General features: G+C 48.8%; 1 protein-coding gene across 1 annotated transcript in view; it reads left to right on the plus strand.

Moving 5' to 3' along the window:
- Srrm4 (serine/arginine repetitive matrix 4) overlaps positions 1-12,500 on the plus strand; it is a 152,871-nt gene that overhangs the window by 99,153 nt on the left and 41,218 nt on the right. The window contains exon 2 of the mRNA XM_051161638.1: positions 10,115-10,261. Within this exon, the coding sequence (XP_051017595.1) occupies positions 10,115-10,261 (147 nt within the window). The remainder of the gene's footprint in view (positions 1-10,114; positions 10,262-12,500) is intronic.

Here is a 12,500-nt window from a genome sequence, read left to right on the forward strand (position 1 = left end):
GATAGATACCAGTGGGTATCTATCCCTGGATAGAGAGAGAAGGGCAACTCTATCCTTGAATTATTAAGAAAGAAGCCAGGACACAGTGGGGAATGGGGACACGCTTTTGACAAGTGCTGAAGCAGACATACCGCTTGGTGAGTGCCAAAGCGAACGCCTGGCGTGGAAGCTTCCCAACATACCCCAATGGCACCCCAACCTTCCTCCCTCTCCTTCCTCTGCAGAGTCCCACACCTTAGGCTCTCTGGGGAAAAGCCATCAGAATCAGCAATGAGTGCGTCCTCAGAGGCAAGCTTAAAAGTGCCACCAAGAGCCAGGCGCTGTCTAAGCTCCGGGCGCATCTTGTCATTTTCTCTTCTCCTCGGTGGCTCTGCCAGGTGACTACACTTTTAGCAGGAAGGAAGGGACTGGGACGAGGTCACCCAGCTGCTGAGTGATCAGGCAGATTACCTGACTGCTTCTGTCTAACCAATTCTCACATCCTCCCAGACCAGACTCAGTCTCCTGCACTTTGCTTCCTGCAAACAGACATCTCTCCTCCCCGCTTACTTGCTTTCCTGGGTATTTTTCACCTATCTGAGATGATTTATTATATGCACGGTCCCATCTCTCCTGCTGGACCTCAAACTTTAAAGGAAGGACTCATGTCTGGGTCTACTGGAAGCAAAAATGATGCTTATGGGGAAAGTGGGGGGGGGGGATGCGGAGCTAATGAGTGAATGAATGAACGAATGCCTACCTCTAAATGGCAGAACTGGACCTTTCTGCATGTTGTGAGCATGCGTTAAGAGCCAGTCTATCAGGATAGAACACTCTTACTAAGCCAAACTCCTCTGGCACAATAACCTGAGAACTGCCTCCCTGACCAGTCCCACAGTCTAGCCAGGTGCTCCATCTTAACCCCAGATGCTGCAGACCCTAGCTTTTACTGTACTGAATGCCAGCATCTCTCCGATACAGTCTCAGTTCGTATGAGTTCCCTGACGTCCGAGATCCTATACCCTACTGCCCATTCACCAGCCCTGCGTGGCTATCAAACTAGCATCTCAAATCAGTATTTGGGGCAGTGGCTCATGGGCCCCTGCCTCTCCCTGAGGATGCATAAACACTTAGCGGTAGCCAGGGAAGGGAGAAATCTTTTTCTTGAGTGGTGTAAATAAGTAAATAAAAATATATGAAATGGGTTGCGATGAAGAAAGGGATCAGGCAGAGTGTCAGGAGGATGAGAGATGGTGGTGGGGTGAATATAATCAAAATTCATTTTATACATGTATTTAAAATGTCATATGGATATATGGCATGATGTGTAATTAATATACTATAGTAACTCCAGGGGACCCTTCACAAACACCCATCTCTACCCTCCCAGATCAGTGAGAGGCAGCTCAGGTCACATACTTTGGGGAGATCTTTGCCCCGCCCCATCTCTTTCATGGCCCATGTCCAATCCATGTTCCAACCCTGTTGAGTCCACCCCGACTGCCTGAGAGACCAGCCCTGCTAAGCGAGATGACAGCACCACAGCTTCGCCCACCATCCTCCCTCCACCCTCCCAGCCCCCTTGTCGTCTTCACTGAACAAGTGCCAAGGGAGATTTTTTAAAATCTGAGTCAGATCATGATTCCTCTTCTCAGAGCCACTGAAATGAGAATCCGGCTTCTTGCAATGGCTCTGCAGTCCCCTATGTGCTGGCCCCTCACCAGCTGACATCACCCTCTCCTGTTTGCCCCCTGCTCAGCCAGCTCCATCCCGCTGCTGGTCCTCAGTCTCTGCTATGTTCCTACCTCAGGACTTTTGCACTGGCTGTGCCCTCTTCCTGTTACATACTCCAAGGAATGTTCCAGGAGCACTCTCTTACCACCTTCAGGCCTTTGCTGTAATGTCAAATTGCACTGTTCTCCCAGGAGCACTTGACCTCCCTCCTTGGGAGCATTCTCCTTCCTGCGTTGTGTTCTGTTTCTTCTCTCTGCATCTCTCCTCACCATCTGATGGCCTTCCCGTTTGTCACTTCACCTGTTCTGTGCACTCTCCTCACTTCTGCTCTCTGCAGTACTAACTTCCCAGTGCCGACAGTGTAGACAGCATACAGTAGGCACTCAATAACTAGGCCCTCTCCTGCTCTTGCTCTGGGTCTCGCCCTATCATTCTGGATCCGGGGTTTCCTGTGAGGCTGTGTTCACTTCCTCTTAGCAGCAGCCACGATGATTCTTTAAAACAGTGGCTCCTAACCTGTGGGTAGGGACCCCTCTGGGGCTCAAATGACCCTTTCACAGGGGTCTCCTAAGACTGTCAGAAAACACAGATATTTACATTAGAATTCATAACAGCAGAAAAATTACAGTTATGAAGCAACAACAAAAATAATGTTGTTGTTGGGGGGTCACCACAACATGAGGAGCTGTATTGAAGGGTCACAGCACTAGGAAGGCGATGGCCACCGAGACAGCTAGTCTTTCTTACACTCTGCTTTCCAGAGACAATGGGTGGATGGTTCAGAGCTAAAAATGTGTGTGTGTGTGTGTGTGTGTGTGTGTGTGTGTGTGTGTGTGTGGTGTCTGTGTGTGTGTGTCTATATCTGTGTGTATGTATGTGTATGTGTGGTGTCTGTGTATGTGTGTCTGTGTCTGTGTGTCTGTCTGTGTGTGTGTGTGTGGTATCTGTGTGTGTGGGTGTGTCTGTGTGGGTGTGTCTGTGTGGGTGTCTCTGTGTGTGTGTGTGTCTGTGTGTGTGTGGGTGTGGTGTCTGTGTGTGTGTGTGGTGTCTGTGTGTGTGAGTGTGGTGTCTGTGTGTGTGTGTGTGTGGTGTCTGTGTGTGTCTGTGTCTGTGTGTGTGTAACCCTTGTATATCAGTAACCACCTGGGTCTTAAGTTTAGGTTAATAAAACCAAAAGAATTTAAAGGTGGAAAACAGCCTAGCCAAGCAGATCAGGCTCTCACCTGGCCTGGGTTTTGAACTCCCATCACAAAACACACCTATATGCTGCCCTCCACCCCAATCAGCACCCAGTCCACCCAGTCATGCATGTCTTTCCACGGGTTGGCCTATCAACTGCCAATCTGCCGAGCAGGGGATTGGAGCTGATCGCTGGTCCTGCCTAGAAGGAGCGGTTACCCACTTGAATGTGTCATGAACATGGTTAGACAATACCACACGAGGTCAGGAGTCCCACTGACCTGACTTCAAGCTCCCAACCAGACACTGTCTGTGGCTATGGGCAAGAAGTCATCTCTCACTCCAGCCTGGAACCTTTCCATCTGTCAGGATTGCAGGCACAGACTATAGGTTCCTCTGAGGACAGGCGGCCGTTGATTGTGTAAGGCAAGGTGCCCCTGGAGCTCTTTAAGATAGTGGTTCTCAACTTCCCTGACACCTCAACCCTTTGTGATGACCCCGCCAACCCATAAAATTATCTTTGTTGCTACTTCATAACTGTAATTTTGCTGCTGTTATGAATCACAATGTAACTATCTTATATTTCTGCTGTCTTGAGTGACCCCTGTGGGAGAGTCATTTCACCTCCAAAGGGGTCGCGACCTGCAGGCTGAGAACCACTGGCCCTGTTTACGTAAGTCAGTCCGGGATCAAGCCTGAATCCTTTGTAGAGTCTGCAATCTGGCTGTTCCAAGTGTGTCCCAGAGAACAGCATCACCCGGGATGGGTTAGGATATGTCACCCAAGCCCTCCCCAGACCCACAGAATCAGTGCTCACCACTGACATGATCTCCGAGTGGCACACGTGCACGTGAAGACTCAAGAAAACAGCTGTGCGCGTGGCTCTGAAAGAGTCTGTCTTCTTCCTCAGTCTCAGCTCTTACCATCCACCCTCCCTGCCACATCTGTCTATCCTGTGTGGTGATGAGTAGACTCCCTGCTCTTATACCCTTGGGCACACTGCTTCTCAGACCGGTTTCTGTTCATTCCTCAGGGAACCCATCTTGGTCTCCTACCCACATTTTCCAGGCTAGTTAGGTGCTGGCCAGTGGCTCCACAGACCCTTAGACTACTCTCTTCCAGAGAATTTAGTCTTCTGCATTATAGTGCCTAGTCTGGGGACTCCCCTTCTCCTTGCATGATTAAAAACTCATTGAGGACAGAGACTATGGACCTCCGTGCACTTGTAAAATCCACTGTGAAGTTGACATTCAGTGAACATCTGTCGGGCAATAAATGAATGACAGAGGAAAACCCCATCTTGTGAAACTTGCTTTTCATTCAGTTTTTACTAAAATGGGCACGGCTCTCCCTGCATCCAAATGACACTTCCACAGCAGTGCCATAGAATCCCCAATCCTCTCTCAAGCTTTGTTGCTTTTTTTTTTCCCCAGCCACTATAAGAAAGCTACAAGGGTCGAGGCTCCTGTAGATTACTTCCAAGCAGGCTTAATTAACTAGATTAACCTTGAAAAAGACTCAGAGTTCCAGGACTCCAAGCCAGAGTCCCAGGAGCCCAGGCACAAATTAGCCACATCCATCTTATTGCCGGACCAGGTCAGTTCCTTGATGAATTCTGGGATTTCCAGAAGGCTCAAAAGCCTGAAGGTCTGAGCTTCTGTTGAGAATGGAAGACAGAAGATCCCAGGCCTGTGGCAGCTACAGGGACAAGGGTGGGTTGTTCACAGCCTTGAGGCAGAAGAAGGGGTAGTCCCTGAGCACTGCCTGGGAAGCAAGTCTCTTTTCCTCACTAGGTCTCTCTCCTCAGCAGTGGGAGCAAGGGAAATTCACTGTGTTGCCTACTGTACAGAGTTTTCAGAATCCAACAAGACTCCAGGTTAGAAACACTGTACACACAAGCACAGCTATGGGTGGGGTGGTAGAAGTCAGAGTCGGGGTGTCTCAGAACCTACGGCCCAGGGCCAATTCTCCTTCGGAGAAGTGAGATGCATACCAAAACCCCATGATGTCTACAGACACTAGAGGAATTATCCAGCATGCCGTAGGCTCCTGCTCAGAACCTCCTTGTAGTTTTGAAGTATGTCTCAAAGTACTCCATTCTCTCCCTCCCTCCCTCCCTCCCTCCCTCCCTCCCTCCCTCCCTCCCTCCCTCCCTCCTTCTCTTCCTCAGTTTTTTTTTTTTTTTTTTTTTAATAGTCTATGCTGCTGGTATTCTGGCTGGGTATTTCTACCTCCAGGTCTCAGTTTCTCCACACTCACAGTGGAACTGGCTACACCTGCTGGTGGAATTCTTTAAACCTACAATGAGATGAAGGGTGAAAAAGAAGTGTTCGTCCTGGTGCCTGGCATTCAGTAGATACTTAATAGATGCAAACTGTTGTTATGACTGAGGGATGCAGAAAGAGCACCGGTCAAGGGGACAAAAGGCCACACCGCTGTAGGCATGGCTCTGACATGGGCAACCCCCCTTGTGTCTTGAGATCTGTTTTTCCCACTTTCCACAGAGGTAGCCAGACTCTGAAGCTCTCATGGTCAAGCCTTGTTTGTTTCTAAAACCACGTTAACTCTGCCTAGGGCTAAGGTCATGAGGATTGGCCTCCAGCCCTGGGCCAAATGAGCGCTTTGTCGGGGAGCGCCGGAAACTCTGCTCCATCCTTGGATGCTTTGATGGAGAAGCAAGCGAGCAGCTAGGGACCCAGGCATCTTAGAGAGTTTTGTAGAAAGTTCAGCCCTGACTGCTATCAGAGGCTAGGAATTGGCTGCTTGTTGCCATGACTACAGGCAGCAGCACATCATTGCCAGGCCTCTGATTAGCAGGGATGTAGGAAAGGGGAGGGGCTCCAGGAACTGAGCACCAGTGGCTCCCACTCCCTCTGTGAAGTGGAGTGTGCGGGCCCTTGACTCCCTGTCTCAGCTGTCCCCTCAAGATCTTGCCTTCTTTTAAGTACTAAAAAAGAATAATAATAATTTTTTTTTAATTCTCAACATTGAGTAACTATGCAGTGAAGACAAGGCAGTTGTGGGCATGCTTCAGCAGAAATGGTACATAGAATATTTTTTCCTTAAGGCCCTGAAAAGATGTGAGATTGGAAACACGGAAGGTACGTAGGTAGGGGCTGTGGATGGGGTCTGGTTCCGCTGAAGGGCTGTGGTGCTTCACAGTCCCTTTCTTCCGTCAACTCATCACCTTGATCTGTAAGAGATCTGTAAGCCTGATGTACAGTTTCCCTTATAGGATCAGTGGCCAGAATTCCTCTGTTCATCTGTCCATCCCCTCATCAGCAGACAGATGCACCAGTAGGCATTCTGGTTATGTGATGGCAAAGGGACCAGTCCCTATCTCAAGAACTCATGTCCTCACCCAGAGGGTTAGCAGTTAAAAGACCTACACAATTATCAGTGGAAAAGAAGAAGAACACAGTAGTCTCCTGTGGCTCCTGCCACGAGTGAAGAGGGGACAGAGTGAGATGCAGAAGTCAGGGACAGCTCGCTGCCAAGGTGACCCTTGAGAAAGGATGGGGAGATGGCCATGAGAGCCACTTCAGGAGCTGCTTGCCAGGTGGAGAGAACAGCAAGTGCAAAGGCCCCGAGGCGGGAAAAGGATTTGACCTACTTGAGAAACAGTAAGCAGATCATACAGCTAGAACAATGAAAAATGGAGAGATGCAGGAGATGGGGCTGAGGCCAGATTCCCCACGGCATCTTTAGATTTTGTGCTTGGTCTGACAAATGACTGTTATCTGGCATGCTCTTTAGCATGTGGATCCCTGGGTCAAGCCCTCTGGGACTCTCATATGTTACATCTATAGTGAGTCCTAGGATCTTATTCAGAAACCTCATTGGGTGCTTTTGATATTGTGCCAAGCTTGGGAAGCATGGTACTCTAAGCTCACCCTCTCTTCCAGTTTTAAGAAAGCTGAGCAGAGCTGGGGCATGGCTCAGATACTCAGGAGCTTGCGACACAATTGTGAGGACCTGAGTGCAAGCCCCTGCACCCATGTAAGAAGCAGGGTACAGTGGCACCCATTTGAAATTCCAGGTCTGAAAGGGTGGAGATAGGAAGATGCCCTTAGCTCACTGGGCAGCAAGCCTAGACCTGAGCAAGCCCCGAGTCCCAGTGAGAAGCTCTGTCCCAGAATGGCACCTGAGGTGGACCTCTGGCTCCCACAGGCAGACATGTGCACACACATGTGTATGCGAATACATAGACAAGAGTCAGGGAGCGGGAGGCAGGGGGAAACTAAGCCACGGAATGTTAGGATGTCGGAAATAAGATCTTGAATGTTCTATCATGGTGGGAAACCTTGTGCTTCCTTTCAGCCCTTCCTGTAGAATGTATCGTGTTTCTGTTTGTTTTACTGCAGATTTCCCAGTGGGTTACCCCAGCTCAGAAAGCTGGAACTAGTTCTATTGGAGAAAACGAATGAGCTAGGCTAAAACATCCCCCAGTGCACAGTTACAGAAATTCCACTGCAATGGCCTTATCGCTGATCTTACCTCTTGCCATTCCTGCATGAGCCAGGGCCTCTGAACTTGAATCCTTCTGCCTGGCACATACCTCCCCTTTTCTGCAGATACCTGTGCAGAAGGGGTGCATTACTGTCTGAAAACAAAAACCATCACCCCCAATCCTTGTGTGGTAACAAACAAACAAACAAACCCAGGAAGTGGTTGTCTTTCACAGTTTCTATGAGTCCAGAATGCGGCTGTGTGGTTTGGCCTCAGCATATCCCATGAGGTTGTCATCAGATGCCACAAGGACTGTGTCCTCAGCCCAAAGTTTCTTCTGTTCTAGAGGGCTCACATCCACATGCTCTCACTCTCATGGCCGGACCAGTGTTGACCGTTGTCCGCAGAGCTTGAATATTCTTACAACATGGCAGATGAGGGTGCTCGGAGTGGTCAGTCAAGAAGAGCAAGGCAGATGCTGCCTAGTGACGTAGTTTGAAAGTCACCCACGATCACTTCTACCACTGGACACAGGACAAGCAAGTCGCTGGGTCCATCCAATATCCCAGGGGAGAGAGTATGGCCAACAATAGTGTCAGTCAATCTGTGAATGCAGTTTAGTTCCGCTCACTCTGAACGTTGTTAGCCCTGCAGGTTCCCGTCTCCCTGTTGCTCATCAAAGGAGCCTCCTCTGCCTCTGTAGAACAACAGCCCCTCTCTCCCCCTTTCCTAATCCTCTATCCTCATCATAGCTGGTCACATTCAATAAGTCACTTTTTTTTCATACTTACGTGATAACAATCTCCTCTGCTGTCTGAATATAAACTCCATGGCCATCATGGCATTCCTGATTGGGTCACTGCATCCCTACAGTGAGAACCAGCACTGAGGTTGAGGCTAATGATTGCAGGTTGGTCTGGACTGGGCAGGAGGCAGCCTTGATTAGAATCTCCACCCTCTCCTTGCCTGGCAGTGACTCCCAGCTCTGCTTCTGGAGATGTACCCATAAGTGGCTGGCAGAGATGGTTGTGTTGTTCTGCCCTTGCTTCCCTATTGACTGGGCTCCGCTCGCTCGCTCACTCCCTGGAAACTTCAAGGATAAGGGAACTTATCAGATCCATTCATAAAACCAGCCTTGATGCAGGAACTGCAGGAACCTGCTGCAGAAGAAGAGCCGATACCTTTGATGGATGCTTGACCAGGAATTAGAAAGCAGGATGAGCTCAGATACACCCATGACCCTCAAGCTCCCAGCTCCTCTTGGTTTGGACCCAGGACCTTGAGTGACAGGACCCTCAAAGACTGAGAGACTAGACAGCCTCTTGTCTCTTCCTAGGACTCAAGTAGGCGAGGGACGTAAGTGACTCCCAGGTCTAGTTTGGCAGAAGGAAGGAACTTTAAGCCATCAGGGGAACCTGCTATTCCAAGTAGGTGACTTCACCCCTCCCAGAGACACCAGGTTTGTTGAATTACAAGAGAGTAAAAGCAATATAAAATGACATTTTTCTAGATCTTTTGGCTGGCACAAGCTACCGTTGTCCTCATGCCAAGTCAACAGTCCAGGGTCTGATGGCGTGCTCTGCTTTACTGCTGAGGAACTTGTAACTCAGGAGTCCGGTGGCTGGCTGTAGGTACTACAGATGCTAAGTGGAGAAAGCACTGTCCAAATTCAAGCATGCAATCTCCCCTGCATATCCAATATGAATAATATCCAAGACCCCAGTGGAACCCTGGATCCTAGGATAGTATCAAGCACTGTATATACTATGTTTTTTCCTTTACACATGAGCCTATGAAAAGGTTTTGTTTATAAATTCGGTATAGTATGAGATTAACGTTGATATTTAATGAAATAAGGCAATGGCATAAATGTGATCTCTCTCTTAAAATATTGTACTTGCTTTTGTGTCTCATAAAATGAAGACGCCTTTGCCTTCGCTTTGGCATGTTCAAATGTCCAGCAACATTCCCCTGTACCTCAGGGCCATTATTAAGTACAAAGGGGGTGACTTGGGCACAGAGCTCTAGTACTCTGTTGGCTAATCTGCTAAAAATAACCACTAAGTGACTAACAGTTGGGCAGCGTCTGCAGCATGAATACACTGGATAAAAGGATTGGTTCATGACTCAAGCAGGAGACAAGAGGACAGTGCGAGGTTTCGTTGTACCCCCTCAGAGAGGGACGTATTCATCCTTCTGATCTGCTCATAAAAAAATTTTCATTTAATACATTTGGAGCTTGACTGACTACTGGAAATGGAAAAAAAAAAACAAACCTGTGGATAAAAGGGGACAGATTATGCAAAGAAAAAGAGTTTTTAAAAAGGAGGGGGCAAAGGGGGTGAAACTATTCCTCTGTGCTTCAGGCTCCTCTGTGAGAGGAAGTGAATTCTGGTTTCCAAGAGTCTTCCATGCTTCAGTCAAGACAGGATGAGGTGTGCTGCAGCAATGAATTCTGATACCTGAGCGGCTTAATGTAGACGCATTCTCTCTTATAAAGTTATTATAGATCAGATGTCTCTCTTCCTCCGAGTGGCTTCAACTTTTGGAGCATGTAGCCTTCAAAGCCGTTCAGGCTGAACGAGAGAAAGGTGGATGGGACGTGGTTCTTGGCTCCCATGGACTGGAAACGCCCTCCACTCCACGCACACATGGAAAAGGCCAATGGCAAGCTGATGATCTCAGTCTAGCAAGGAGACCAGGAAATCATAGGTCTGCATAGTTAATGAGATGACTCCCTAATGTGTTTACCTCCTTATCTCTTCCCCTGCAGGACAGAGCCCCAGAGCAGCCTCTTGGCGCCAGCCCAGGATGGACCTTCAGAAAAACTGGGCCAACATCTGGCCACCAAGGCCTTTGGTACCAACAGCTGGGGAAGAGACAAGGCCTGCAGGGAGCTGAGTCCTGCCAGAGCACACAGGTGAGACGCTGCGTCTCCTCTCGAGCCAATGGCAAGTTCAAGCCGAGTGTGTGAAAAGTTTGCGTCTCTGGCCCCTTGTCTTTGCCAAGTTCCTCTTTGAGAGCTTGAGTCATGAGCTAAGAAATGTGTTCTATATTGGGCCAAATAGCCGGTGTTTTAGGTTTGGCTAAATGGCTGTTGTCACAACTATTTGGATTCAGGCACTGAGTGAGTGTACTGGAGTTCTAATGACAATGCATTTATAAAAACAGGAGGCAAGCCAGCCTCAGCTTGCATGAGTTAGATTTCCACCAGCATGGCATGCACTTATGAAAACAAAACGAGGAAAGTTATTTTGGGCTCATGACTCCAGAGGCTTTGCTCCGTGCTCGCTTGAGTCTGTGGTTTCTGTGTATGGTGAGGCAGGGTGGAGAGGGAATCAGGGAGAGAGGAAGAGGAAAGAGAAAGGAGAGAGAGAGAGAGAGAAGGGGAGGGGAGGGGGAGGGGAGGGGGAGGGGAGGGGGAGGAGGGCAGCACCTTCATTCCTTCCCCAGGTGGGCCTCTTTATTTTTCTACCTTTGTTCCTTTGAAAGCTCAGCGGATATTGCATCATCACATCCACGGCTGGTCTTCCCTCCTTATATGTCAATCATCTCAGGAATCCACATCCAGGGCTGGTCTTCCCTCCTCATTTGCTGTTCTATATGTCAATCATCTCAGGAACACCCTCACATACACACCCAGATGTACTCTTTACCTGTTTCCCAGGCATCACTCAGCCCAGTCAACTTGATATGCTAATTTAACCATCACGTGGGTCATTGGTCATGACGAGACGTTCACGTTTAATGATAAGAGTTATTCCCTGACCTGGTGATTCTATGAGCCTTAGCCCCTCTCAAAGAATAATAATTTCAAACCATCTTTGTGTCCTGAGTTTCAGACCTTTGCACTCATTCCTTAACTCGGCCATTCAGCCGGCGTCTTTTCAGTCCCCGCTAGATGACAGATACTGTGTGCTGGATGGCCATGAGTGTCATTTCACTGAGGCTCATAACGGTGGCATGGTGACCAAGCTATGATAACCAGTAATTAAAACAGTGAAGTCTGGAACTTCAGCCGAGGCCAGCGAGAGAGCCCAGAGAAGAAGATGCTTCCTTAGAAGCCTGATGGCCTGGAGTAGACCCCCAGGTCCGACACGGTAGAAGGGAAGAGAACCAGCTCCTTGTCTTCTAATGCCCACATGTCCGCCATGACACACATGCATATATGCCCATACACAGACATGCTAAATAATGGGGGGGAACTAGCTAAGTGAATAAACTCCAGTCTTCTTACCTTAACGAAACTAAGCCTACAGTCGATAATGAAGGAGGCAACACATCTTTACCTCCTGGTCTTTAATTTTCTACCTTACACACATAGAACCCAGTCCATTATCGTCTCATCTCACTATGTTCATTACACACTGGGGGGTGTGTGTGCGTGTGTGCATATGTGTGAGTGTGGGTATGCATGCACAAGTGTGAGAGTGCGTATGGGGAATGCATGTATGAGCGTGTGTGTGCATGTGGATGTGAGATTGTACGATGTGCATGTGTGTGTCTGTATGCATGTGTGTATGCATGTGCATGTGTAAGTTTCAGTGTGTGGGGGTGCGTGTGTGCATGTGAGTGTGTACATGCACGTGTGAGTGTATGTGTATGAATGTGTGAGGGTGTGTGCACGCATGTGTGGAAGTGCATATGTATGTGTGCACGTGTGAGTGTGTGCATGTGTGTGCACATACACATGCATGTAGCTAACACGTGGCTATGTGGAAACCAGAGATCACCCTCAGGTGTTATTCCTCGGGCACTGCTTACCTTGTTTTCCACAACACTGTCTCTTACAGGGACCTGAGGCTCACCAATTAGGTTAGGCTGGCTAGGAAGCCCCAGATCTCCATCTGTCTCCATTGCCCCATTGCTTTGATTGCAAGCACACACCATGAAGCTTGGTTGTTTTGTTTTTCCCGATGTGCGTGGTGCATTTTAAACTCTGGTCCACGTTTCAGTTAAACAGCTACAAATGGGAATATGGAAATCTCCTTCTAAAGGTCGAGGCGAGGATTGGGATAGATTGGGCACTGCGGTAGTTGTGCCCAATAGGAACAGGGGATGGGAGGAAAGGTTTGTTTTGGCTCCTGGTTTCGGTGGTATTTCCAGTGATCCTGGTGGTTAGGGGAGAGGTGATGGGAGAAGGCCAGGACAGTGCAGGG

The sequence above is a fragment of the Acomys russatus genome, chromosome 19 (assembly GCF_903995435.1).
Source record: "Acomys russatus chromosome 19, mAcoRus1.1, whole genome shotgun sequence".
NCBI lineage: Eukaryota > Metazoa > Chordata > Mammalia > Rodentia > Muridae > Acomys > Acomys russatus.